Source organism: Haemaphysalis longicornis, unplaced genomic scaffold (assembly GCF_048455015.1).
Source record: "Haemaphysalis longicornis isolate Haplotype H1 unplaced genomic scaffold, Haemaphysalis longicornis Haplotype H1 scaffold_2, whole genome shotgun sequence".
Taxonomy (NCBI): domain Eukaryota; kingdom Metazoa; phylum Arthropoda; class Arachnida; order Ixodida; family Ixodidae; genus Haemaphysalis; species Haemaphysalis longicornis.
The window spans coordinates 88,765,426-88,793,331 of record NW_027526295.1 but is presented as its reverse complement, the minus strand read 5'-3'; the positions used below and the strand labels follow the sequence as shown (position 1 = coordinate 88,793,331).

Genomic DNA, 27,906 nt, shown 5'->3' with positions numbered 1-27,906 from the left:
CAAACAACGCCGAAACCTCAAAATAAAGCTCACCACCCCTTGCACCGAACTCGAAGCGCACGCGGCCACACTGTCTCGAAATCACTGGACTAAACCCTGTGATGACACGCGTGGCTAACACTGTACCAAGAAGGCTTGGGGTTTACTCCACTCTCTACTAGACCCGACTACAAGCAAAACCCAATCCCACCACCCCACCACTCAAATCATCCGTGAATCCAAATTAGACCCGACGGCCACTGTGCCTCCCTCAAGGATCTCTACATAGCACCACTGTCCCCTCATTCAACCGAGTCCCCCATCTACACTGGAACCCCCAACTCACAGCTCGACGCCCCTATCACATAATTCCGAACTCCGTACCACAGTCCAATCACTTAGACGTGACACTGCGCCGGGACCTGATAAATAACTAACACTCTTCTCCGCAACCTTACCGAAGACGCGATCGAACGTCTCGTACAACTATTCAACCAGCATTGGGAACACCCCACCCTTTCATCTGCTTGGAAACAATTTGGTCAAGGTACAGTCCTTTTAATTGCTGCACATTTTCAGCAAAGAACGTAAACACATGAGAATCTCCTTCGGAAGCTTCAAACGCTTCCAAGTCTTCTGAAGGCACCGGTAGGTCGTTAAGTCCTAATCCAAACCCTGCATACACTAAACCGGTCGAAATACTCATTCATCACATGGAGCGCATAGAGGAAAGCCAGAAGCAATTGACGGCCACTATCAACGCCATTATTGACCAACAGAGTCAGCTCCTTTGGCTGAAGAAAAATCTTTGCCACTACAATCTGAGATAATAGCCAGTCGTTCGCAACAGCACCTCAACCACATCAAGGGCAAGCACCATGGATCCTTCGATGGTATTGCAGAACATTCGCTAGCAAGAAAGTGGAACTCCTCATCCGGTATCGAACATGGTCACGACCCACCGTATTTCTCCTGCAAGAGACGCGAAATTCCAACCTTGCAGTACCCCGCTACATATCTGCGACCCACAATACCACGGCGGCAGCGCATGTCACGCAAGCCATTGGGAATCGCGTCGATGCAGCCTGTCACTTACGACAGTAACGCAGCGGCCTTAGTCGACAGCTGTTTTCCACATGTCGAGCTTGATCTTCAGCGCTGGTGTACATCTCATCAAGAAGTTGTTGGAGTAACTATGCAGCTTCATCAGCGTGAGGTTGTGGTAGTGTCCGTCTACATTCGCCCCTCGGTACGGAAAACTGCTCAAGTTGACTGGTCTTGGCTGGAAAACCTCCGGAAGACGCGTCCTGGCGCTCTCTTTGTGACTGGCGGTGATTTCAATGCGCACCACACACATTGGGGAGCCAGAGCTGACACATTTCACTTCGCAAACCTACTTCGTACGATGGAGGACAATAACTTCACGCTTATAAACGACATCGTTTGTCCCAGACGTATTAGTCAACATGATCGTCAAGACGATACAACAACCGACCTTACTTGGACGAATAAGCCCAAATCCATCGCTTGGGAATTAGGTGCGGATACTTGGGGGAGTGACCATTTTCCCAATTTTCTTCGACTCCGTTGCCACGCCAGACAAACTGCAAAATACGCTACAAGCGTCGTCTATTAGGATAGGTTTCACGAAACGTTAGAGGCTACACTCATCGATAATATATACGACGAGCCAGAGAAAACCCGCCTGGAAAAACGTCTAGAAACGACTAACAAAACCAAACGGTTGGCCACACGACAGTTTTATGTTACGGAGGGCTCCCCGGCGCCAGATGTTCACCTCGCCAACTTATGGAGCCAACGCCTCGATGCACTGCGCGAATACAGAAAGAAAGGAAAACCCTCTCGGCTGCGTCGTCGCCTCAACTGTATATCGGCTGAAGCACGTGATTATGCCGCTAAGCTTGCCTCGGAAAGGTGGCGTGACTTCTGCTCGTGTTTTAATGGAAATATGAGTGGCCCCAAATATGGCGCCTTTTCCGTAGCTGGCAAGGAAAATCGAAGAAACCAACCGCTGGCCAAGCAGTAGCCTTTCGCCTGCAAATATCGGAAGCGCAGTTGGCCCTCCAGGCAGGCGATGTATTTTTCCCCGAGCCAGCGACTTTGCCTTATCCGAAAATATATTCTCGGAACTCAGTACCACAGAACATCGATCATTACCTTTCTACAAGCCTGGCAGACTTAGATAAACCTTTCTCTATGACCGAACTCCACGCAGCTTTGGCAAGGGCGAATCTTCGTAGCACTCCAGGCCTGGACAACGTCATCGTCGCAGAACTACGGAACCTTCCAGAATCTTCCTCACACCTTCTGCTAGACGGGATTAACTTGGTTTGGAGGACCAGCACGTTTCCAGATTCCTGGCGTGACTCCCTTGTCAAACCAATTCCAAAGCCCGGAAAATCACCGAACGACCTTGCAAATCTCAGACCCATATCCCTCACGAGCAACCTCTGTAAACTGGTTGAACGCATGGTTCTAGAGCCCCTCAATTGGCACCTTCAGAAAACTTCTACGTTTCACTCACATCAAATAGCCTTCCGTCAAGGCCTAAGCACGCAGGATATCCTGCTCATGCTGCATCACCAGGTCCTCAGTGCTCAGTCAGCGGTACAGACACTGACTGTGGTGGCGTGGATGTCCGTAAAGCCTACGACTCCGTACCACACAGAGCTGTGATAGAAAGCGCAGCAGTAGCTGGAGTATGTGGTGGTATGCTTACATTCATCAAAAATTTCCTGTACAATCGAACGTACAGAGTGCAAGTAGGAGAATACATCGGACCATCCTGCCCCAACAGGGTTGGAGTACCCCAGGGTGCAGTCCTCTCGCCTACTCTCTTTATTGTCGTAATGGCATGCCTCCCGCCATTCCTTGAGGAAATTCCGTCATTAAATTTCGCCATATACGCTGATGACATCACCATTTGGGCTACAACTCGAGCACCTGGTGAACAGAAACAAACATTACAGCTTGGCCTAGATGTCATTAACACGTACTTTCAGACAATGGGAATGACTGCGTCTGCTGAAAAAACATAATACGTGGTAGTTCTCAATGTCCCATTCATGAAAACCGAGGCTACCCGCAACTATTTTTCCCTCTCCATGGCAAGCCAACGGATACTCGGAACCCTCCATCAGGGTTCTAGGAGCATATATTGACCATTGACCAAGATGGTAAAAGCACGACATGGGTAAAGAAAGTCACCACGCAGTGCAAGTCTTTGCTGCATCTCGTTCGCCGAGTAACAAGTATAAATTGGGGTACGAGACAGAAGGAGACGCGGCAGCTCGTACGAGCTATAATCAATTATAGTTGCTCTTGCAAGTTGCTCAAGTTGATCAAGCAAGTTGCTCTTGCTGCCGGCGGGTAAGGACTCTACCGTGTCCTTACCCGCCGGCAGCAAGAGCAACTAGAGAAGATTACCCGGGAGGCCATACGGGTTGTTACCGGGTTGCCGAAATACACACCCCTAAGTGAGCTTTATGCGCATGGTGGGATGAATTTGCTGACAGAATTAGCTGAGCAAGCCCTCTCAGCCCAGAGGGACCACCTTAGCCGCACTAACTCTGGACTTTCCATCTTAGACGAGCTTGAGATATTACCCACTATGGCTGTTGGGCTACCCTCCTCTCTCCCTCTATGGGCTTTCAGCATTCCCTTGACGAATGGCAAGCCGCTTCCTCATGGCATGGGATCTCTGCCTCGAAATTTAGCAAGCCGGCTTCGATTTGCCAAGGCGCACAATTTCAGCGTGGTGCACAAATCGCCCGTCACTCACACCATCGTATATACCGGCATAGCAGTGACTTCGGTGCCTCCACGAAATGTTACTGGTGAGGAGGACGAAAGTGGCCTAGTGCACGTTTGTGCAGTGGCCTGGGTTGACACCACCCATTGCGTCGCTAATGCGGGTCTCCTAACCAGTACCGCCAGCGCCGACCCAACGTACCTTGCGTTACTTGCCCTCCTCCATGCTGCACAGTGGGCGAGGAATACTTTCGAACCGAGGGACGTACCCCACAAGCTTCGCTCTTCACGGATTCGGCTCGCGCATACAACATCTGCACGCGAGTGAGCGAAGCATCGTATTCATATCCGGGAATCCTCGCCGACTTGGTCGCACTTTTCCTGGAGTTACATTGTAACCTCAACATAGCCGCCTCAAATGCTGGGGTACCCGCCCATTCGGGTATTGAGGGCAATGAGTGGGCTCGCAGCGAGGCGCGAGCTGCGGCTGGACAGCGAACCTCCCTGATAGTATTGCCCATCAGTAATGCAAGCCCGCCCGATGTAACTGTCAGGAAAGCACTCGCCCAACAGCGAACAGCGACGCAGACAGATACTCCGGTGTCTTCGTGAGGTTAGGGAAGACCGCACCGAAGAGCATGAGCGCTCTGTTCCTCCCATGCCGGAGAGGTTACCGCGGGCCACACAGACGTTGGTTCGCCGCCTTGCCACCAACACCGCATTCTCGCCTGCGCTCCACCACAAATTCTATGGCAATGACCCCGGCGAAGGACTCTGTCTGCAGTGTTGCGTGGCTGCAACAGCCGAACATTTGGTGTGGGACTCTAAGTGTTACGCTCTCTTCCATGCTGGCACGCTCCATACACTCCCCGAGGACATTCGCCCGACGACGTAATTTCACTGGATGCTAACGTCGAAACATCACAACGCTCACTTTGTTATGGAACTCTCTTGCCGCGTTTGTCTATGCCGACGAGGGTCCAAGAGGCGTATTGGGTACCTATCACAGACACTCCGACCATCCCACCCGCCTTCCCTGTCGACTCAACCTCCCTCACAGGCCAGCACTGATGCAGACAGCAAGAGTGCTCTCACACAAGCCTCAAATAAACCACGTATTTCGCACTCACTCTCTGGAAACATTCCAATAGCAAACATACCTAAGCCTGGCAAACGCCATTTCATCCACAACCTCCACCCCTTTTCCCTTACATCCTGCTTGGCCAAGCTTCATACATTCTCCAAACCAGAATGAACTCATACCTAGAGAGTACGCAGGCCTAACCACCTAACATGCTTGGCTTTCACACGAACCTCTCCAACCAAGACGCTCTCCTTAAACTCCACAACGACTTCTGTCTTCACCCATACCAATGCGATCGCACGTCCCTCCTCTCCCTTGATCTCCAAAAGACCTTCGACAACATGTCACACCAAAGCATCTGAGAGGCCATCTCACGCCACAACTTAGGCACCTATTTCTACCACTATGTATACAACTTCCTCTCTACCCACAGCGCCACCATACGCCTGTCACACACAATCAGCTCCTTTCACCATTCCAAACAGAGGCACCGCGCAATGTGCTGTTCTATCCCCCATGTTTTTTAATCTAACGTTCAGACTCCTCGCCCGCATCCTCCTCACCATTCCCACTCTCCGCACCACGCTTTATGCAGACGCATTAACCTCTGTGTGCACTCCGGCTCCCACTACCATATTGAGACAATTCTGCAACTTAGCCTCGACACAGTTCTCCACCACATCAATCTTCTTACTATTAGCTGCTCTCCCCAAAAAACCCCGCTTCTCACATTCACCCCGCCCCATTCCAAACCCCCACCGAGCCCTCCTATACAGCTTACATCCGCTCCACTCCAGCCCCCCAAGTCTCGCAACTTCGCCTCCTGGGGCTTACTCTTACCCACAACCACTCCCCAGCGCCCCACCTCCAATACATTAAAAGCTACACCACTCAGACTACACACCTAATCCGGCGTATCTACAACAAACAGCACGGCCTCAATGAACAGGATCGTCTACGGCTCGTGCACAGCTTTCTCATTACCCGTCTTATGTATCACTTCCCCTACCTTCGTCCCACACCCACCCAACTTAACACACTTGATGCCCATTTGCGGAAAACCTACTTCTTCCCTACACCCCCGTTGACAGACTTCTAGCCCTAAGCGTCCACAATGCCATCAGAGAGCACCTAGACAATCACCGCACGTCGCAACCCACGCGTCTAGCCTCGTCTCCCACAGGGCCCGTGTTGCGAAGAAAAACCCCTACAAACTCTTAAGAAGCACCCAATTTTATTCGGAACTACAAACGAGGCACAGTGGGAGGCCGCGATGCTCAGCCCCACCCGCCCAGGTGGCCACAGAGACCCATACGAATGCCGCCGTTCCCGGAAATACACCGAAGTTGACCTGAAAAATGTCCCACCCGTGGCTACATATTTCACGAAGTCTTCGAAAACTTCAATAAAGGACGAATGCAACAGGAGCCTTGTAAGCCAAGCTCCAAGGACCGTAACTGGCACGCATGTTTTGAGCAACGCGAATTTTAGCACAGGGCACTGAACATGAACGTTTGCCCGTGCTGTTTTCACTGTCAAATATGCCGCTTCTGTCGAGCACACGGACTTTCGTGGGAGGAAATGTGAAGGATTAAACAGTTATGGAGTCCGATGCCGTCATGCTGCTGACGCTTAAGACAATATGCTTATATGTCTGGTAGCTTCACACACCTTTTTCAATCATCCGAGATCGTACTTGGCTTAGTCTCCTTGCATTCTACAGATATTATCTACGTCTTCTTCAACGAAATCTTTGCTCAGCTGGTCAATGGTGTTAACAATCTCGAAGAAGAAAAACGCGGGGTGTAATTTGAAGCACGCATGGCTTTGACTTTGCCACGCTGTTACATACTTCCATAACGGATTTCAGATGTATAATCAATCGTGTTTCAATATAAGTTTCACTTAGTATAAGAGTTGTTTTGCGAAACTTCTTGCCATGACAGCGGTTCTCTCGTCGTGTCCTAACTTTTCTCGGAGCAAGCCGCTGCTCATTGTCTATTTTGTATCTTCAGGAGAGCCAGGGGCAGTATTTTAGGCATTATTTGTGCCTGAAATTGTTTAAGTTGATCGCTACGAAAACCAAATTCACATAGAGAAGAGAAGCAGGAGAGAAGCAGCAAGCCTTGTCTGCTGCCTTGCTGCTGTTTCTTGGTAATTGCTACCAGTGTTCCTGACGTGCGTTTGCAACGTTGCCGACCGCGGAAACCGGCTAGTCATGCTCCCTATGAAAATATGAGGATTCATTCACACCCTTCGATGCTCGGTAAACGAATGGTAGTGGATGCTATTATCTTGAAGATAAAACATTACGTACCTGTCTCTGGCTGCCCATCTGTAAAAAGCGTTTTGAGCGTCAGATGTGACCCCAACCACAAACAATCGAAATTTGATTACGGTTTTTCTCAGGTCCACATCGAGATTTGGTCCTTTTCATGATAACCGTTCAATAAAAGGCTCCTAAAAACAACTTAAAGCAATCCTTGGACGTGCACTCGATCTAGAACACACAGTTCCCTTGAGACCCTTCCTGATACCATTCTAAAAATATTTTGAATTAGCTCCCTCTTCTGCTCTACCCGACACATTACAAAAAGCAATCTGGGCGTTCTCCTGCAGCCTATACCTCTACGCACTATTTTAAGCTAACCTCCTCTACCTAGGTTACCAGGTATTTAAGGGTCCACATGTCTTTGAAGCGCGAGGTGTTGGGGAAAAAAATTACGCCCACCTTCCCTCGCGGGAACCCTGGTGTGATGCAATGCTGAGGGGGGTTCAAGCGCATGCGGAGAGCAACCGTCAACCGAAAGGCCACCGGAGAGCGGCACACCGGTTATATGCGCAGCGCGCCCGAAGGAGAGGAGACCGCGGAAGAGAGTACTGCACATGCGCCGGCGCCAGTGTGTCTGCCGCGGCTATGACGCAACACAGTCCAACACAATCCACTTAATACAATCCAATACAAATCCAATTCAATCCAATCCAAGCCAAGCCAGGCCAATCCATTCGAATCCAATCCAATGCCCCTCGTGAGAGAGGGGCATCGGAGAGGAGAGGGGGTGAGCGGCGGACAGCGCAGCTCGCGCGGCGAGGAGAACGGGGGAGGGACAGACGACCACAACGCCGACGCCGCTGCATGGACAAAGCGAGTGAATGAGAGGCAGTCGCATCTAAAAACGTCGGCGTGTGCAATGTAGCGCGTTGTTATAAGGTGATTTGGAACTGAAGACTATACATCTCACAACTTCGATAAGCATTTTCCTTAAGTTTAGAAAGTTGCATCATTTTCAAGATCTAAACACGACTTGGACCTCACGCTTGCACGTCTCATCACTTGGATAAGCATTCTGAGTACATTAGTTATCAAGAGGCACCTCTTTTAGATCTGTAGAGTACAAATAAAATTTTGTGCCTGCATGTGTGCGCCTTAGGAATGACTTACGTCAAAGTTCACAAGGCAAAGAAGATTTGCTTATACCATTCCCCTGCACTTTGTCTTCCCTGCATGTCTTCCCTGCATTCTAAAATGCTTCGCCGTTCACTCGCTTTCATAGAGAAGAAGGGACCATGATTTTGCTCCTATATATTGCCCCCACCTTCGCTAAGCCAAATATTGTTTCCGCAATAAACAAAGCGGGCCTTGACGCATTAGCAACTCACCCCCAGTTTTCAGATACGGCGCATCTCTTGCTCTGAGGCATGTCCCTCCTGCGTCGTCGTCAGCGGCGGCGGCGTCAGTCCGCAGCCCTCCTCCGTTCGCCTCTCCCACAGCTGTGTGCAACACTCTGACTCCGGCGCATTAGCATAACGACAGCTGGCGCGCTTTGTTGGCGCGCGCTTCGCTGCGTTAACGCTGCGTTAACAGCTGCTCCGGTGCGCATGTGTGTGCATGCGCGACTCTCCTCCACGGTCTCCTCTCCTTCAACCCAATGGAAACGCCAATTGAACCCCCAGATGCGCCGCATCACACCAAGGTTCCCTCGCGGGGAGATGGAGGCAATTTTTTATTCTTGCAATAAACCATCAAAACCCGTAGGTGCGTTAAAAGCCTGTTCCCTGTTCCTTCCACCAGGTTCAATGAAGACAACAAAAACAACATCCACCCCGCCTGCTTCCTGCCATTTGGAAATGGGCCGCGCGCCTGCATAGGCCGCCCGTTTGCTTTCCTCAACGTGAAGGTTGCCCTAGCCACGCTCGTGTCGAAGTTCAACATACATGTCGACGAAGAGCGACACAAGGTACGCTCGTTTATTTTTCTAACTTCCAAACAACCCACAAATTGGTGTAAAAATGAACCGCTAAAATGTGCAGCGTTAAGGTTAAAAAACTGAAAGATAGACGCAGTCTAGACGTAGAAATTCTCAAAATATACTCTAAAATACAATGCCAACGAGCATCCTGGCGGCAAACGAAAAATGATCTGAGAATATAGGCTATACACGGTTTACAGAGCGGCGGCCTTGGCGTAACGACAATAGAAGACGTGGCGTTACTCGGCATCGCTGCCCGCTTCGGACGCGTTTCTCGCCGCGGCGTTCAATGGGGTAGGGCGCATCAGTGAGTGCTGGAACGGCTTTATGGACAAATTGAGCAAGTATTGGGTAGTGTCGCATGGAATTTGGACTTATCGGACGCGTAGATATTGTGTGCCAACCTCGACAGGCCACTTAGTCCCGAAAAATGGTCCATAAAGTTTCTGAAAGCGCTGTTGTGACTGAAGCCCATTGCAAAGCTCCTGCTCGCGCGATTCATATCTATTTCACGGCATTTGTTTCTATTTATACGTGCACAACAACCACGTATATCGATGGTTGCAACATGGCAGCTCTAACTTCCAATGGCGTTTCACAGGAACAAAGCGAGATCACTGCCAGTTTGTCATTGGCCCCCATCTTAACCATTAGCCAGATGACGTCTTCACATCGTTTCTTTGCACCGGCTCAAAAAGGCCCCCGCCCTTGTGTCGATTGTGTCGCTCTTCCCCGGCCCCTATTTTCCGTCCAGCCCTTGCCGTGTCCGTTTCATGCAACTCGGTTCTCCGCATCAAAAGTTCGCCGACCCCTGATATAAATGAAACGGGTTTGAGTCGCTGGTTGCCCTGTTTATCTGATGAGCATGTACGGATTATTAACAGAGTTGGAAGTGACGTCGAAGCTGCAGCTTCTGGAACAAGGCAGGTGCCGGTACGGCCACTACGTCTTAGCCTGGTTGCGTCAACCTGCATGATACCGCCCTGCAGTGCAACGAAGGAAATGCAATGCCTACTGAAGCGAGGTAACAGGTTTTTGCACTCGTCACGAGTAGGAAAGATGAGCTAGTGGCAGCGCCGAACGGCCGGTCTTCGGGGACGCCGGCAATGTGATCAAAGGCGTTTGGTGCACTGTAAGTAACCCGAGACTGGATATTCTAAGCGTTGGCAAAGCTGATATGCGCTATTGAAACCTAGAAAAAAATCTTGCAGTCACCGCTGTGATTGGCTATCCTAAAGGGGCCATGCAGACAAAACACAAGTTTGTTTTATTCATGCATTTCGTGTTTTATAGTGCCTCCTATGCTCGTCCGGCAGCAAACGATGCCGTCTTCACCTAGAAATGTATTAATTTAGGATAGAATTTTGTCTCTCCCGCCAAATCGTGTTCTCTCGGGACGTCTGCCATGAACTCACAAGGGCGGGCAGTCAAACGATTTTTCAGAGCGTCATTAGGCTCTGAAGCCTTGCTTACCGTCAGTCCTCCCAGATGGCACTGCCATGCTGAGTGACTGAGTTGCGGACCGTTCTTCCCCGTTACTTCGTTTTTGACCGTATTTGCACCCGCCTGGTTTTTGTTACGGTAGAAAGTAATCGTTTTTTGACACATAGGGCATTCTCGACAAAAAGAGTCACGTAATAGTCATACTTAAAACTCCGCATTCGGACGGGACAAGGAAAAGAAGACACAGGACGGGCGCAGACCTGTGTCCGTCTGCGCCCGTCCTGTGTCTTCTTTTCCTTGTCCCGTCTGAAAGTGCATTTTTAAGCATGAATATGAACCAACTAGCCCAGCGACATACTTTGCTGAGTCACGCAATAAAATATCGGTTACGCCAATCGGCCAGTGTCGTGTAAAACAACTCAAAAGCGGCAAACTGCTGTGCACCTAAAACAAGCATAGTGCGCTCAGTACCAACAGCACTGCGCATCAGTATTTCTATTTTTAAGCGGATTTTCATAAGTTTTCTTGTTCCCCCCCCTCCATTTGTACTGCGGTTAAATGAATGTGCATTACATTTAGGCCGAAAAGCGCGTTCGGCAAGCTTATAACATCTGTGGAATTTGAGTTTGCTTTTGCCGGCCTCAGCCAATCGCACAGCTCGCATATGATATAGGTTCTGTTGCGAGAAATGAGCTAGCCGCTCGTATGGCCATTTCCTTTTTTCCTAATGTATAGCTTATTTGAGCGAAGTGTGCGTTAAAAGCGGTGTCAGCATGATTCTGGCGAGGCAATCTTTCGAATGAACCAAACTTGTGTTTTGTAGGTATGGCCCCTTTAAACAGCTAGGCCGATTTGTTTCGTTGTGACGACACGAACGCAACGCGTAAACACATGAGTAGTCACGCTTTAGAATAAGCTTGCCGATGCAGATTGTTGTGCCCAACACTACGCTTGCCGGCAGCCTTATTCACGGTCTGAAAAAGTCCCCCTAGGTGATCTTCTTGGAGAAAAATTCTTCCATTCGAGAATGGCGATCCAGCGACGCCCACTCTTCGTATCGCGCTCACTGTGTGGAAAGCGGTGTATTGCGAAAGGTCAGTCTTCGTGAAGTTGCGGCCAGTGAGACTCACATGGTGATTCGTCCAACACATTGGGGTCCCTATCGAACCTGGTACATCGGACTACGGCGCAAGTTTCCCCCGTGACATCCACATTTTCTTCCACCATCGCAACCTACGGCGGAAACTGAAACCGCCCAGTGGTAAAAGACTATCATTGCGAGTGCGGCCGCTACTGCCAACAGTTAAAGTTCAATTAAACTGCGCGCCGTAGACTGTCTGTAAAATGAAACACACTTGCGCCTAAGAGGTGTTTGTTAAAACAGATGGTGTTTGTTGTTTATTTAGTTTGACGTATTAGAGCAGCATATATGTGAAAAGACGTATTTTTTCGCATTTTTTTGTCGGGATATTGTTATGGCTTGTCCAGGCTAATAGAAAACTGCGTATATTTTATTGCAATTGTATTGAATCCATATGTCACTGGCGTCTAGCAAAACAGCCGTTTCTTTTTCTCAATGGAATTAGTGGAGCGGAAGCCAAATATAGTTTCCCCCCTTCCACAGTTTCTTGAGGGATCTATTCTGGTCGAGTAGGTCTCTGCTACAGCACATATTGCCTAAGTGTAGTTCCTGTTGGCTCAAACCACGGTCAATGTTACCTAGAATTTAAAACTAAGCCAATATATTTTGCAATATTTATTATCTGTCTGGCATAGGCTCTCAGTGTGTGTTGAAATAGGTAGCAAGACCATCTACCCTTTGGGTGTTACATAACGTTGTTGGTGGAAGAGTTTTCAACCAGAACACTGTTCTACGTCTTTCTTTGATAAGCTAAAGCTGTGGACTGCCAGTATGTTTTGTTATGCATGTTGACAGCAAGCTCTGTCGTGTCTCTCATAGTCGAAATGTCGATTTCCCAATGATGGTTTTTTATTTGATCTTTTATAGCGAAGGTGTTAGCGTCTAGTTGGTGGAAAAATTTTCTGTGGTAAGCACAAAACCTGCAGGAAGGTCACAGCAGTTCTCACCAAAGACGCCGAGAGCATGCGTCAAGCTAATCAGGCATACAGCATAGATTTCAGCATACGTTTTAGAAAACCACAACAGCAGAATCGAAACCGCATGATGGTGATAAGGCTGCTGTGAACATTAGGACCCCACCATGTGTTCCTGGTGAAGAATATGTTTCCTTATTATGTTTGAATGGAAGGCAGGACAACTGTCATCAATTAGACCAGTAGCCCAAGACGCCGAGCGCATGCGTCAGGTAATCATGCATACAGCATAAATTTCATACGTTTTAGAAAACCACAAAAGAAGCATCGAAACCGCATGATGGTGATAAGGCTGCGGTGAACATTAGGACCCCCCACGTGTTCCTGGTGAAGAATATGTTTCCTTATTATGTGTGAGGGATAGGGAGGACAATTGTCACCAAATAGACCAGTAGCCAAAGACACCGAGCGCATGCGCCAGGCTAATCAGGCATACAGCATAGATTTCAGCATACGTTTTAGAAAACCACAAAAGAAGCATCGACACCGCATGATGGTGATAAGGCTGCTGTAAACATTAGGACCCCCTACGTGTTCCTGGTGAAGAATATGTTTCGTTATTATGTTTGAAGTGAAGGCAGGACTAGTGTCACCAAATAGACCAGTAGCCCAAGACACCGACCGCATGCGTCAGGCTAATCAGGCATACAGCATCGATTTCAGCATACGCTTTAGAAAACCACAAAAGAAACATCGACACCGCATGATGGTGATAAGGCTGCTGTGAACATCAGGACCCCCCACGTGTTCCTGGTGAAGAATATGTTTCCTTATTTGTTTGAAGGGAAGGCAGGACTAGTGTCACCAAATAGGCCAGTAGCCCAAGACGCCGAGCGCAGTTGTCAGGCTAATCAGGCATACAGCATAGATTTTAGCATGGCAATTCCACAAGAGAACGAACATGCGTGTGCACGACCATTTTTTGTTCATTCTTGTTTTTTATTATATATTCGAGCAATATGGGAACCCCTGAAGATCAAGTTTGTTTTCTCCTGAGGTGCGTAGTTCGGGAGAAAAAAATGTTTGAATGTGCCCGGAGCGCAGCGGTGGTTCCGGCAACTGCAGATTTTTTCAAGTTTGCGTCTCTGTGTACGTCAAGGAGTACAAGGGGTGTGTATAAAATGTTTCGCGCCAGAAACTAGATTAGAATGCTAACCAGTGTAACGCAATGTCAGCGTCCACCAGCGAACAAAATTTTTTTTTTAAATCGTGAAATCGGCCCAGACAATAGTTTGTTACTGTTTTCGATGCCCCCTATCTACATTTTTTCTTTTCTGAAAACCTTGTAAGTCAGCCATTTGGTTGGCCATACGTGTCTGAACGCATCAGCAAAAGATGGTGTTTGTAGAAAATTTATAAGTAGTAAAAAAATTGAACAATTTCGGCTCTTTTTTTAGAAATTGCAGATATTCAAAACTCAATATAAAAAACCCATACTCGATTTTCTTCAAAATTTCGGAAACAAGACTCCTTTACTTGGACAACAAAACTGTGGAAAAACAGGTTGCATCATTTTGTTCTTAACAAAGTTATAAGGGGCCAAACTTGGGGCTAGCGCGACACGTCTTGGCACACCGCGGTAAGTTCCGGCCGCTGTTGCCGGACGTTGCGCGTTGTGTACACGGGCGGTAATTCACATTCCACTGCTACATGCCGGCACGGTCAATTTCCTTCCAATATTTCCAAACGAAAAAAAACTATTGTGGAGATTATTCTTTTTTCTGCCCGCCTCTGTTTCCCTAATGTGTTCTTTAACGAGCTGACTTTCTGGCCGATACCAACTCGAAAGGGCTCCTTCGCGAATGCCACTCTTCTTATAGGGAAAGGAAAGAAGGATTCGAAAAGTTTTTCCAGTGGTTATACCGGGTAAAAGTGGTAGGAGTGGTCGAAATTTTCTATTATTATGGCACTTCGGTGACAGCACGAGTAACTTACTAAAGGAATTGCAGATTTTCTTCACAAGAATATTTATTCAAGTAAAAAGACACAAGTTTGGAAATTGGCTCTCAGACTACAATGATTAATTATTTACGGTCAGGAACTCAGCAAAAGGCATACGTGTGGGAATACAACTCAAATAAAATCTTTAAAATATCTGCACCAAAGCTTCCTCGGGCGCTCATACAGTCAAGCACAGGAAACTGAAAACGGGCAAATGGCAATGGGGTCACTTTCAGAGGTTCTGGTGACAGTTAAACGCTGTTCGTTTGGGTATTCCTTTGTGACAGATCGGACGTGCTAGGACTGGATGCCTCGGATGCGTGGCAGACGCTTCCATTCTTCGCGCTTTTCCATGCGAAACTCTTCGATGGCTGCAGCAGATGCGTGAATCAGGGTCACCTTCTTTAGCTTGCTCTGCAACTCCGCAATCATTTCAGCTGCTGTCCGTATGACGTTGGGGCTGCCTGCCCCCAGGTTATGTAACGAAGCGTGAAGTCTTACAAAACCAGCAACTCTATAACACGAGTTTTTCCGTTTCCGGTAGCACAGAACAGCCACTTTGCAGACGTGTAGTTTGCTCTGGAAAGTTCATACAGCTTATATTTGTTCTTGAAATGGCTGGCTGCACCGTCACTAACGTAAACAACGTGGCTGTACACAGGGGCTCTTCCTTTCAGGCATTCGAGCACCTTGTGGAGCGCACAGCATGCATGTGCGGTATCGTGTTGCATGTGATCGCTTACTACTGCAAAGCTTTGAACTGATTTTCTTCTAGTTACAACGCATGTAAACAGTGAAACTTTTATTTTGTGCCAGTGGTACGACTGGACTTCATTTGGCCGAATAACTGTCCAATTTTCAACGAAGTCGAATCGCAGTACAATGCTTGATCGCCGTTCGCATCTTTTCGCTTCGTTTATGGCAATGGCCTGGGTCTGCCTAATATAGTCATGGGAAATCCACTTGATGACTCATTTGCCTAGCTCCTTCACGAATGCAGCTGGCGGTACACTCTTTTTTATCAGAACCATTTTCCCATACAGCGTACGTTACGTCTTCTTCGTCCGAAATGCCCAAAGCGGACATGGTAAGGTTGTCGGCCATTGGGCATTGCCGGCACTCGCCCAAGAAACACTGCATCGATGGTGAGGTGCAAAGACAAAGCTCCTTTAAGTTGCTCCTTCGGTCAACCCCTGTAACCTTTTGCAGGGCCAAAACAGACAGGTCCGCATTTCCACAATAAACGCAGACACACACTTCATGCTGGGGTGAGTGCAAGACCCATTTCGGGCGCAAAGAATAAAACTAAATGTCAATCCATTCCCTCCTTTGTAACTGCCCGTGCGCCATCTGTTTCGGTTGCCTGAGCATCGAAGGAACCTTTTGTTTTTTGTTTTGCATCCCGCAAAACACTGGCGCCGCAAAGGAGCGCTTTCGAGCTGGTATCGGCCAGAAAGTTAGCACGTTAAAGAACACATTAGGGAAACAGAGTTGGGCAAAAAAAGAAGAATCTCCAGAATAGTTTTTTTTCGTTTGGGAATATTGGAAAGAGATTGACCGCGCCAGCATGTTGCGGTGGAATGTGAATTACCGCCCGTGTACACCCGCGCAACGTCCGGCAACAGCGGCCGGAACTTACCGCGGTGCGCCAAGACGCGTCGCGCGAGCCCCAAGTTTGGCCCCTTATAACTTTGTTCTGAACAGAATGATGCAGTATGTTTTTCCACAGTTTTGTTGTCAAAGTAAAGGAGTCTTGTTTCCGGAATTTTGAAGAAAATCGAGTACGGGTGATTTTAAATATTGAGTTTTTAATTTGCGCAATTTCTGAAAAAGAGCGGAAGTTATTCAATTTTTTTTAGTACTTATACATATTCTACAAACACTATCTTTAGCTGATGCGTTCAGACACGTATGGGCAACAAAATGGCTGACTTACAAGTTTTTCAGAAAAGAAAAAATGTAGATAGGGGCATCAAAAACAGTAACAAATTATCGTCTGGGCGGATTTCACAATTTTTTTTTATTTTTTGTTCGCTGCTGGACGCTGATTTTGCGTTACACTGATTAGCACTCTGGTCGAGTTTATGGCCCGAAACATTTTATACACACCCCTTGTACTCCTTGACGTACACAGAAAGAGACGCAAACTTGAAAAAATTTGCAGTTGCCGGAACCACCGCTGCGCTCTGGGCACATTCAAACATTTTTTTCCCCCGAACTACGCACCTCAGAAGAAAACAAACTTGATCTTCGGGGGTTTCCATATTGCGCGCATATATAATAAAAAAAAGAAGAATGAACAAAAAATGGTCGTGCACGCGCATGTTCGTTCTCTCGTGGAATCGCCCAGCATACGTTTTAGAAAACCACAAAAGCGGCATCGAAACCGCATGAAGGTGATAAGGCGTCTGTGAACATTAGGACCCCCCACGTGTTCCTGAGAAGAATGTTTCCTTATTATGTTTGAAGGGAAGGCAGGACTAGTGTCACCAAATAGACCAGTAGCCCAAGACACCGACCGCATGCGCCAGACTAATCAGGCATACGGCATAGATTTCAGCATACGTTCTAGAAAACCACAACAGAAGCATCGAAACCGCATGATGGTGATCAGGCTGCTGTTAACATTAGGACCCCCCCCCCAAGTGTTCCTGGTGAAGAATATGTTTCCTTATTATGTTTGAAGGATAGGTAGGACAAGTATCACAAAATAGACCAGTAGCTAAAGACACCAAGCGCATGCGTCAGGCTATGCAGGACCCAACAATTGCCGCCAGAGAAACCATACGCAAGCACAAGTCCAACGACACTAGAAAGATCTCATTCCCTCCCCAGCCAGCATTTGTAGTGGTTTGCAACAACGCTTGAGATCCACTTTCGGAGGGTCGGATTTTGTAATGTTGACACGCTTTGTTCCCCAGAGGGTTCCCCATTCATTATAAGTTCAAGTGCCTGAATGTCCTACGAGCATGCATAAATATTTCACTAGATGTAACAGCATTTTTGAAGTTTTGACCCGAGCACCAGTCGATGGCTTTCCGAACATGAGAAGCCTACACCTCTTTCACGAAATTAGCATAGGCTTTTAGAGCTGGAAGTAGCGAGCAATTGGTGGCATTTATGCATGACTGATCATGGTTGTATTTTCCAGGAACCCATCAAGCTCCAAAGTGGCTTTCTAACAACGAGATTGCCAAACTCGATGTGGCTAAAGTTCGAAAACATATAGGGAGACCAAGAGCTGAAGCCTGAAAAACCAACATAATACCAATGCACGCCACAGGAGTTGCGCTGCCTATATTGCTTAAAATTCTACCTCCCTATAAAATCTACATAACCAGCAAGAGATGGAAAATTCGCTGTTGTTTTAGACAAACACCACTTTCAAATCTGTACTATTGTAATACATCGAAATACGAGCAACAGAGCGCGTGGCTTTCAATACTTGCCACGCATCCTGTACGATGCGTGGCTTGAAGTACGAACAGCCTATGTAGTGCGAACAAGTTATGTGAGTTCGTGTCCAGTCTCGTTATATAAAGAGCATCGTTCGGCGTGTGAGCATTTTGGTTTCTCTTCGCGCCGCGCTCGGCACCCAACCACGCCACCATTGTGTAACTTCGTTGCTGCGTTGAGTGAAACGGCGCGCGCAACTGTATTTCTGTATTCTTTTTTTCAGAGTGATTTACGGATGATAGAAAGACAGTGGTCTTTTTATGCCAACCTTCGTCATGAGCACTGGTAACTTGTTCTTCCGTATGCGCGGCCTGTCGCCAGGAATGCTAAGAATGTACTGAAAGCCAAGCACGCCATTCAATGTATCAATATTTCAATTACCAGTGAGGTTGGGTGTCCCGAACAGCACTGCATGTGCTAGAAAAATCAGCAGTGGCTTAGTTCAGCTGTGCCAGGACATACGTAGCGGGAGCTTTGGTTCCCTGGTTGTCTAGGATTAGCTGATTACCATGCTTACCGCTGTTAAAATTATTTCCAATCCAATCCAGTTCAATCCCATCCAATCAAATTCAGTCCAGTCCAGTCACTGCTTCTCGAGCAGGCGCATTACTGCTCTCCAGGAGCCACGCAAAACGACGGCTCCGGTGCGCCGTCAGACTTGGCTACTGCGCAACGGAAGCCCACAGCTGGGCATGCGCCAGCGCCAGGGCGTCTGCCGCGGCTCTGCCGTCACTTCACTGGAATGCGATGACTGGCCAATGTGCAGACCCAATTTTATACACACCCATATTCCAATTGGATTGGATTTCCAATCCAATCCAACACCATTTAATTTAATTCAATCAAATCCAATGCAAGCCAAGCCAAACCAAACCAATCCAAGCCAATCCAATGGTCCTCGCGTTTGCGCAGCACGGCCCTTCAAGGTCCACGCAAAACTGCTCAACCCTGACCAGTGTACCTTACGCTACAAAACCCACTAAAAACGGTTCCCCTCAGCTCATCTGGACACCCGTTCACGCTTCAATGGAGGGCACCGAATACGCCCACCAAGAAGCCTGCGCTTTTGCCCCCCCCCCCTTCTATGGAGCTGCACGAGGACAGTCACCCGCTTGTCTCGTTCAGGTACATAATCCAGCATTATTGCCTTCAGAGACAGACCCTACCTTCGCCTTACCCTGACCTTTCCAGAGAACAACAAACTACCCTACGGCTCATGCCATCCGCCTCCTTCCCACACCCGACGTGTGTTCCCTCAATGCACCCGAATCGCTACGACGCTGAATGTCAGTTTTGCTCAGAAGTAGGAACACTCCGCCACATAACCTGGATGTGCGACTTTAGCCCTCAGTACCCTCGTCCCTTTCCGTCGACTACCCAACAGAAGCAATGGGAGATGCTTCTTTCCACCCCTCTCCACACACCCAGCTTTAGCTGGTCGACAGGCGGCGCGCACTGCATACGGGCTCCAGGGAAGGAGGAACCACTCCCCTGGGCCACACTCTGGGTCCCGTTAAGAGATCTGAATAGAAGATGTTGTTGTTGTTGTTGCGTCTTTAGGTATAGCACATACCCAATCAGGGCATCAGCCAATCAACATAGGATGGTTAAAATGAATGGAATTCTTATCTAATCACGAGACGCGTAGGAAAGATAATTTAGACCGGTTGGAAAAAGTTTTGAGAAAAAAAAGTCCTGAAAAATCAAAGCGAGGGTAAAAAGAGTAAATTCTAAAGAGAACCGTTAAGGGTAACGAGCGTAAATCATAAAGAGAACCGTTTTGAATTTTAAATGTAGCGCAGGAGGGCACAGCATACATCCCGGCGGCAGAACCCCGTTTCGGATGCCCCGAACGATAGTATAGCCGGCACTGTTAAGGATATCCCCAAACTGTTAAGCGGCACCTCCAGGAACTGACGTCTCAGTCGGGAAAAACGTCAGCATGTCAAAAGGTAGTGTTCGACAGACTCGTCTTCGTTGCAATAGCTGCACAGAGCTGTTCGCGCCAGGCGAGACCTGTGTAAGTACCTATTTAACTTGGGTACTCGACAACGTAAGGCTGTAATAACCACCTCTAAGTTTCGTGAAGGGCACCATCCAGGTTCCTTCTTCGTCCTCTCTTTCTTCCTCCTTCTCCTTGCCCTCCTCCTTCTCCTTCCTTTTCTGCCGCCGATGTCCTCGCCTTCGTCCGCGGCGGCAGAAACGGAGAAGTGAGATCGTCTAACACCGGGGTTGCGCTTCCTTTAATTTTATGAAAAAAGACTCGAGTTTCTACTCATGTGCTACACCAATACGACTTAACCAACCACCTTTCCTACATCATTCATTGATATAATCCTTACCAAGAATATCTCTTTGAAGTAACAACGGATGTGGGTAAGTGCATTTCCCTTCTCTCTGGTTTCACTATTTGTAGAGCGACGTGAGAGAATTTAAGTGACGCCGCATGGGTAATCGTTGTGGGTGCCGCTTTCAGCTTTGCTTTCCAACCACATGTACTTGGTGGATTGGCCTGATTTTTTTTTAATTCCTCTCTTCACCATCACATACCCGCTGTCTTTTGTGATAATGCAACAAATTGAACCACCCAAAGTTGAAATATTTATTAGAAGTTGTGGTACACCCAGGGATCCTTTCTATCGTGCCTCCTGTTAATATGGAACTCCTGGGACTGCCCAAGGGGTTCGAGGTTGTAAAAAGCTTAGGGTAGGCGCTCTGTGTCGACGACATTGTTTCAAGATGATGCAGGTATATCCACACAATCGACTGAAGACACGCTGTAGGCAGCTGTAGAAGTGGTTCATAAATGCGCCAAGGACTGCGCATTTTTATTTCGCCTCGAAAGTCTCCACGGGTAGTAGTACACCCTCACTTGCACAAGAAACATCAGAAACATATCAATGTATCCTATGGGCCGAAGGAATCGTTCGGGGCACCAGCGTTAAGATTATGGACCTCAATTCTCTGGAAAACAAGGCAACTACATCCGCGTGCAAGCTCAAGCTTACATCCCAACAGATCCTCCACATACTTCGGCCGGTGGCAACTAAGCGGAAAGGAAAGACACTGTGATGCTAGATAAGGCCTCTGTGGTATCGAAAATAAAGTGCACTACACTCTATCTCCTGATGAACCAGGGTTTGTAGAATTGGGTACATAATAATCCGCAAGGGGGTTAACCTAACCATTGAATAATTCATGAGTTTGTCGACGAACTACACAGTACGGTGGACGAGCTGGTCCAGGGCACCAAACACAGGCTGAGTGATACAAGGGCGAGCAGACGAGTACTGAGAAGAATCGGCTGAGACTTGGCAGAGCTGTCCGATCGCGAAACGCTGGAGGAGGACATAAGGCTAGACGCAATCACGACCAAAACTGGTCTCATGAATGTGAATCAGATCCGTGGTTTCAGGGCTTCTGTTCTGAGCAGGCTGCTGAGGAGTAAATACTGTTTCATTTTCGGGGATTCCTCGAGAAACAATGGGATGACCAGAGAAGGGTGATGGCGACAAGCAGGAGCGATACAGAGACAAAGGCGTCCCTTCAAGCCAAGGACTGGGAAGACGTGGAAGAATTGGCGATTGCCGTAGCCCTTACCCTAACCGGAAATACTAAAATGGTTACAGAGTCCCTGCTGGCGCAAAGAAGCTTTCAGTCGCGCTGGGTGTCCCGACGTGTGCCTCTTGTACTCAGCGTAAAAACACCTCTAAAGAGGCAGGAGGAATTAGTCTGGGTTCCTCCTTCCTCCTCGCTGGGACGCCGTGATTTTACCAACCACAAGGCCGCGAGTTGATGTGCCCGGCACAAACTGTGGAGGAGGCTAGAATTCCACCTTCCATCCCCTACGGGGTGACAGGGGCGCTCTATCGGGAGAATGGTCGGAGACTTCCTGCCCCAGCCGTAGCCAAAACTGCCCTGGTTGGAGCAAACTTTATCGCCGGATACAATCAGGGTCCCTCCCTGAATCCTACTTACTCAGCCGCCTGCTTTGTAATTAGTAAAACGAAATGCCCAATATGTATACAGCCAGGTATCCTTGGTCATAAGGTGAGGGAGTGCATTTAGAGGCAAGAACACCCACAATTTATGACACTTCCTCTCGTAATTACACCATATTATGCCATGTCGAGCGATGGGACATCTTTCTATCCAGTCACCCCCTGGAGCCTTATCTTCGGTTGAGAGGCGTAGTGGTGTCTCGGAATAATAATGCTATGCTAAGGAAGCCACTTAGATTTATCGCGTTTCGCGTTAACAGTTGCGTGGAAGAATGTGCGAACACGGTAGGACTCCAATGCTTTGTCAGGAAGGCGGAACTCCTCCTAGTACATAACCCACGATAGATGCCATCCCCTACATCACTCAGGAAACACGAAGAACAGGTGTAATTGCAGCGTACCATCAAAATTCTTGGGCTTCAAATAGCAGATGGATCCAGACACGAAGGGGTCAACCACAACCACGTGCTCAAAAAAAGGGAGAAAACGTTCCATGTGACGAGGTGAGTCACTAAAAAGATTGGGGCTTGAAGGAATGAAATCTGCTGATGCTACAAGACGCATTCATCGTCCCTAATTTATGGCACGAATACCCTAAGTTTCTCCACTAAAACCTTTGAAATGTGTCGTCATATGCTAATATGTAAACCACGAAGTCAGCCTTAAGCCTTCCCATCAACACCGACAATAATGGGCTAGACGCCACGGGAACATTGCGCGATGTCGATGAACTCACTGCACATCATAGTATACTTAGTTTCGCCGGCTCAAACCCACGCAAGAGGGGTGCCTCATCATGCCTGAATTAGGCTACAATCGAGATCGGAGGAGCCCATAAGGCGAAACTTCGATTGCCCAACAAATTTTGTGGCACCTCACAAGTAGCCCCCATCCCACGACACATGATACGCAAAAAAGCCACACCCATAGAAACGTTCGAGCCAGCGATTATGGCATAAGTTCGCAAGCGAATCTGAGAGTAAGCATGTTTTCACGACGAAATGACGATAGGCAACACATGTGCGATTTTTTAGGTGGCCGCCAAAGACGAAGAGAACACTAATCCTCGCTCAGCTCTGCCACACATTGAAGAAGCAGAAAGTCTTGCCAAACATTTACCAGTGTCTGAATATTCGAACCCTACTAGAATCGCCAATATTTTCCCCCATTAGAAAAAACATGCATTCTTTTGTGCTTAAAACCCATTCATATATCCAACCGAATTACCCCTTTTCTCTCTACCATCGAAAGACAAGGTTGGGTGCACCGTATTCGTGGGCACGCTGGTAGAGAATAAAAGAGCCAGCATGCTCGCCAGCAAAGCTCTTCTACAGGCGTACGATATCATTGACCATATCCACAACCCTCATCTTAGCATCACCACATTCAACACCTATTTATCCGATAAGCAGTTTTAACCCTCACTCCGCAGGAAAAATAACCCTGCGGCCGGCACGTTAAACAAGCTGCTCACACACCATACCCTTTACCTCTACAGAAAAATAACGGCCTCCCAAACCTATTGCGCTCCCTCCAAACAGGCTTCCCTCCGAAGCAGTCTGCGCCACGCAGAACCGCAGGATCAAGCTCAAATCCTATAGGACTTCCCATGTACTGAACCTCTAAAAGCACACCACACTAGAGAGTGGCTGACTTCCTTAATCCAGTTTGAAGAGCGCCAGAGCCTGGCATGTCTCATCATAAAGATCTCCAGGAACTGCCTAGAATCAAGTGGCTTTTGCCACTTGATTCTAGACAGCTCCTAGGGACAAGGGACACCTTGGTTTTTTTGGGCGAAACCCTTTAAGACCTCGCAATGTCCGTGGCGATGTCTGCAGTTTTCCGTGCGCAAGGGGCTCGACGTGCGCACAGCATTGTACGCCATCTATCGAGAGCGGCGCACACTGTAGTACCATCCGCGTGCCATCTGGCGAGAGCGCCGCTAACTGCAGTATCAAAAAGCGCGAATCATTAGGCTTCGGTTTGAAGCTCGAGCGCCGCGATGTAGGTCCCACACTCACCGACCCCACCGTTGCGGAGCCGTCCCCCCCTCCCCGTTGCCCGACACTGTCTTGACGCGGCCGCTTGGCCACAGACTGGTCCTGCTCGCCAGTTTCCAAGTAGACGCACTGTTGGGGGCGGGGGCCCCCGACGCCGCAAACTGACCCGCCACGCTGACCGGACCCTCACCGGCGCCGTCGTACGTCAGCTGGTCTCCTTTGTTGCACTTTGCACAGGTTGCACTTCGACAGCGTCCGACTCCTTCACCTCAGCGCTCTTTTAGGCGGCGCGTTTTCCGTCACCGGGTCTCCGCCGCCCACTGCTGCAGCCGCGTCGTCCTCCTCCTCCTCGTACATGATGCGCTCCGTTCGGTCCACATCCCCCACCGGTCCGGCCACCTTCGCGTACGTCCGCCCGCATTCGTTCGCTTCGTGACCGAAGCGGCGGCAGAGTGTGCAGCGCGGCACCTCGCAGTCGGGCCTCATGTGCCCCGTGCCAGAGCAGCGAAGGCACTGCGGGGGCCTGCCAGGCACGACCACGAGCGCCTGCTCACCTGCCACGCGGAGCTGGTGGGGCAGGTACTCAGACCTCCCGACGGTTTTGAGCTTGAGGGTCATGAACCGCGTCGTCTAACCATTGTCCGTCACTCTCTGCACTTGCCAACGTTGCCTGGAGACGTCGGTGACCCTCCCGGAAGGGGCCAGAGCGACGCGCACATCCTCTTCACTCACATTGTACAGCAGCCAGTGTAGCTTCAGGCGCACGTCTTGGTTGGCGGGATCAATGACGAGGCACCGGCGACTTTTCACTTTGACATCCGTCGCTTCTAAAATTTTCTTCTCGCGTTGCTCCGAATTGAATGCCATCGCCCATACATGATTCATCTGGAACGCCCCCAAGGCGAGCACTTCGCCAAGCAATCCCAAACCAGCCGAAGTATAGCGGAAATCCTCGACGCGATATGGGCGGGCACGCATATCACAGTTGAAAAAAACATTATTAAAAACGCTCCCACCTGTAGGCAGTGTTGGCAGCGATACTTGGTATTCCTATCTTCTTAAGCAAATAACCTGTTTCCGCGAGCAGCATAGGCCGTATTAACTGCTCCTGAGTAGCTATGCATCCTGCTTCCACTCACGGTGGTGGCCGGAAGCAGAGTCACCACTCAGACACGACTGCTCGCGCCCTAGCCACAGATCGCATTACACTGCGCTCTAGCTTTCATTGATAATTACAAAAAAGAGCCGCAACCTGTCCGCACCCCACAGGATTCGAACCTATGCAGAGAGACCACAATAAATTTCTAGTCCATCGCTTTAACCGCTCAGCCACGACTGCTTGTTCCCCAGCCGCAGATTGCCTTACACTGCTCCGTAGCTATAATTGATAATTACAAAAAAGAGCCGCAACCAGCGCGCAGTCGACAAGATTCGAACCTATGCAGGGAGACCCCAATGGATTTCTAATCCACCGCTTTAACCACTCAGCCACGACTGCTCGTTCCCTAGCCGCAGATTGCCTTACACTGCTCCGTAGCTATAATTGATCATTACAAAAAAGATCCGCAACCGCAGCGGTCGACAGGATTCGAACCTGTGGGGGGAGACCCCAATGGATCTCTACTCCATCGCTTTAACCACTCAGCCACGACTGCTCGTTCCCCAGCCGCAGATTGCCTTATACTGCTCAGTAGCTATAGCTGATAATTACATCAAAGAGCCGCAACCAGCGCGCAGTCGACAGGATTCGAACCCGTGCGGGGAGACCCTAATGGATTTCCAGTCCATCGCTTTAACCACTCAGCCACGACTGCTCGTTCCCCAGCCGCAGATTGCCTTACACTGCTCGGTAGCTATAATTGATATTTACAAAAAAGTGCCAGAACCAGCGCGCAGTCGACAGGATCCGAACCTGTGCAGGGTGACCCCAACGGATTTCTAGTCCGTCGCTTTAACCACTCAGCCACGACAGCTCGTTACCTAGCCGCAGATTGCCTTACGCTGCTCCGTAGCTATAATTGATCATTACAAAAAAAGAGCCACAACCGGCGCGCAGTCGACAGGATTCGAACCTGTGCGGGGAGACCCCAATGGATTTCTAGTCCATCGCTTTAACAACTCAGCCACGACTGCTCGTTCCCCATCCGCAGATTGCCTTACACTGCTCCGTAGCTATAATTGATAATTACAAAAAAGAGCCCCAACCAGCGCGCAGTCCACAGGATCCGAACCTGTGCGTGGAGACCAAAATGGATTTCTAGTCCATCGCTTCAACCACGCATTCACGACTGCTCGTTCCCCAGCCGCAGATTGCCTTACACTGCTCCGTAGCTATAATTGAAAATTACAAAAAAGAGCCCCAACCAGCGCGCCGTCCACAGGATCCGAACCTGTGCGTGGAGACCAAAATGGATTTCTAGTCCATCGCTTCAACCAGGCATTCACGACTGCTCGTTCCCCAGCCGCAGATTGCCTTACACTGCTCCGTAGCTATAATTGATAATTACAAAAAAGAGCCCCAACCAGCGCGCAGTCCACAGGATCCGAACCTGTGCGTGGAGACCAAAATGGATTTCTAGTCCATCGCTTCAACCACGCATTCACGACTGCTCGTTCCCCATCCGCAGATTGCCTTACACTGCTCCGTAGCTATAATTGATAATTACAAAAAAGAGCCCCAACCAGCGCGCAGTCCACAGGATCCGAACCTGTGCGTGGAGACCAAAATGGATTTCTAGTCCATCGCTTCAACCACGCATTCACGACTGCTCGTTCCCCAGCCGCAGATTGCCTTACACTGCTCCGTAGCTATAATTGATAATTACAAAAAAGAGCCCCAACCAGCGCGCAGTCCACAGGATCCGAACCTGTGCGTGGAGCCCAAAATGGATTTCTAGTCCATCGCTTCAACCACGCATTCACGACTGCTCGTTCCCCATCCGCAGATTGCCTTACACTGCTCCGTAGCTATAATTGATAATTACAAAAAAGGGCCGCAACCAGCGCGCAGTCCACAGGATCCGAACCTGTGCGTGGAGACAAAAATGGATTTCTAGTCCACCGCTTCAACCACGCATTCACGACTGCTCGTTCCCCATCCGCAGATTGCCTTACACTGCTCCGTAGCTATAATTGATAATTACAAAAAAGAGCCCCAACCAGCGCGCAGTCCACAGGATCCGAACCTGTGCGTGGAGACCAAAATGGATTTCTAGTCCATCGCTTCAACCACGCATTCACGACTGCTCGTTCCCCAGCCGCAGATTGCCTTACACTGCTCCGTAGCTATAATTGATAATTACAAAAAAGAGCCCCAACCAGCGCGCAGTCCACAGGATCCGAACCTGTGCGTGGAGACCAAAATGGATTTCTAGTCCATCGCTTCAACCACGCATTCACGACTGCTCGTTCCCCATCCGCAGATTGCCTTACACTGCTCCGTAGCTATAATTGATATTTACAAAAAAGAGCCCCAACCAGCGCGCAGTCCACAGGATCCGAACCTGTGCGTGGAGACCAAAATGGATTTCTAGTCCATCGCTTCAACCACGCATTCACGACTGCTCGTTCCCCAGCCGCAGATTGCCTTACACTGCTCCGTAGCTATAATTGATAATTACAAAAAAGAGAACCAACCAGCGCGCAGTCCACAGGATCCGAACCTGTGCGTGGAGACCAAAATGGATTTCTAGTCCATCGCTTCAACCACGCATTCACGACTGCTCGTTCCCCAGCCGCAGATTGCCTTACACTGCTCCGTAGCTATAATTGATAATTACGAAAAAGGGCCGCAACCAGCGCGCAGTCCACAGGATCCGAACCTGTGCGTGGAGACAAAAATGGATTTCTAGTCCATCGCTTCAACC

General features: G+C 49.0%; 1 protein-coding gene and 5 non-coding genes across 6 annotated transcripts in view; 1 reads left to right on the top strand and 5 right to left on the bottom strand.

Moving 5' to 3' along the window:
• Window positions 1-18,036, top strand: part of LOC144169037 (cytochrome P450 3A24-like) — a 71,046-nt gene extending 53,010 nt beyond the window's left edge. The window contains exons 13-14 of the mRNA XM_077698032.1: window positions 8,907-9,072; window positions 17,735-18,036. Coding sequence (XP_077554158.1) covers window positions 8,907-9,072; window positions 17,735-17,812 — 244 coding nt within the window. The 3' untranslated portion in view covers window positions 17,813-18,036. The remainder of the gene's footprint in view (window positions 1-8,906; window positions 9,073-17,734) is intronic.
• A 7,420-nt stretch (window positions 18,037-25,456) lies between these two features.
• Window positions 25,457-25,538, bottom strand: Trnas-aga (transfer RNA serine (anticodon AGA)). The gene has a single exon. It is a non-coding gene; the product is annotated as a tRNA-Ser (tRNA).
• A 75-nt stretch (window positions 25,539-25,613) lies between these two features.
• On the bottom strand, window positions 25,614-25,695 carry Trnas-aga (transfer RNA serine (anticodon AGA)). The gene has a single exon. It is a non-coding gene; the product is annotated as a tRNA-Ser (tRNA).
• Window positions 25,696-25,772: 77 nt separating this feature from the next.
• On the bottom strand, window positions 25,773-25,854 carry Trnas-gga (transfer RNA serine (anticodon GGA)). The gene has a single exon. It is a non-coding gene; the product is annotated as a tRNA-Ser (tRNA).
• A 77-nt stretch (window positions 25,855-25,931) lies between these two features.
• On the bottom strand, window positions 25,932-26,013 carry Trnas-aga (transfer RNA serine (anticodon AGA)). Its single transcript has one exon. It is a non-coding gene; the product is annotated as a tRNA-Ser (tRNA).
• A 78-nt stretch (window positions 26,014-26,091) lies between these two features.
• Trnas-aga (transfer RNA serine (anticodon AGA)) lies at window positions 26,092-26,173 on the bottom strand. The gene has a single exon. It is a non-coding gene; the product is annotated as a tRNA-Ser (tRNA).
• Window positions 26,174-27,906: the final 1,733 nt, after the last annotated feature.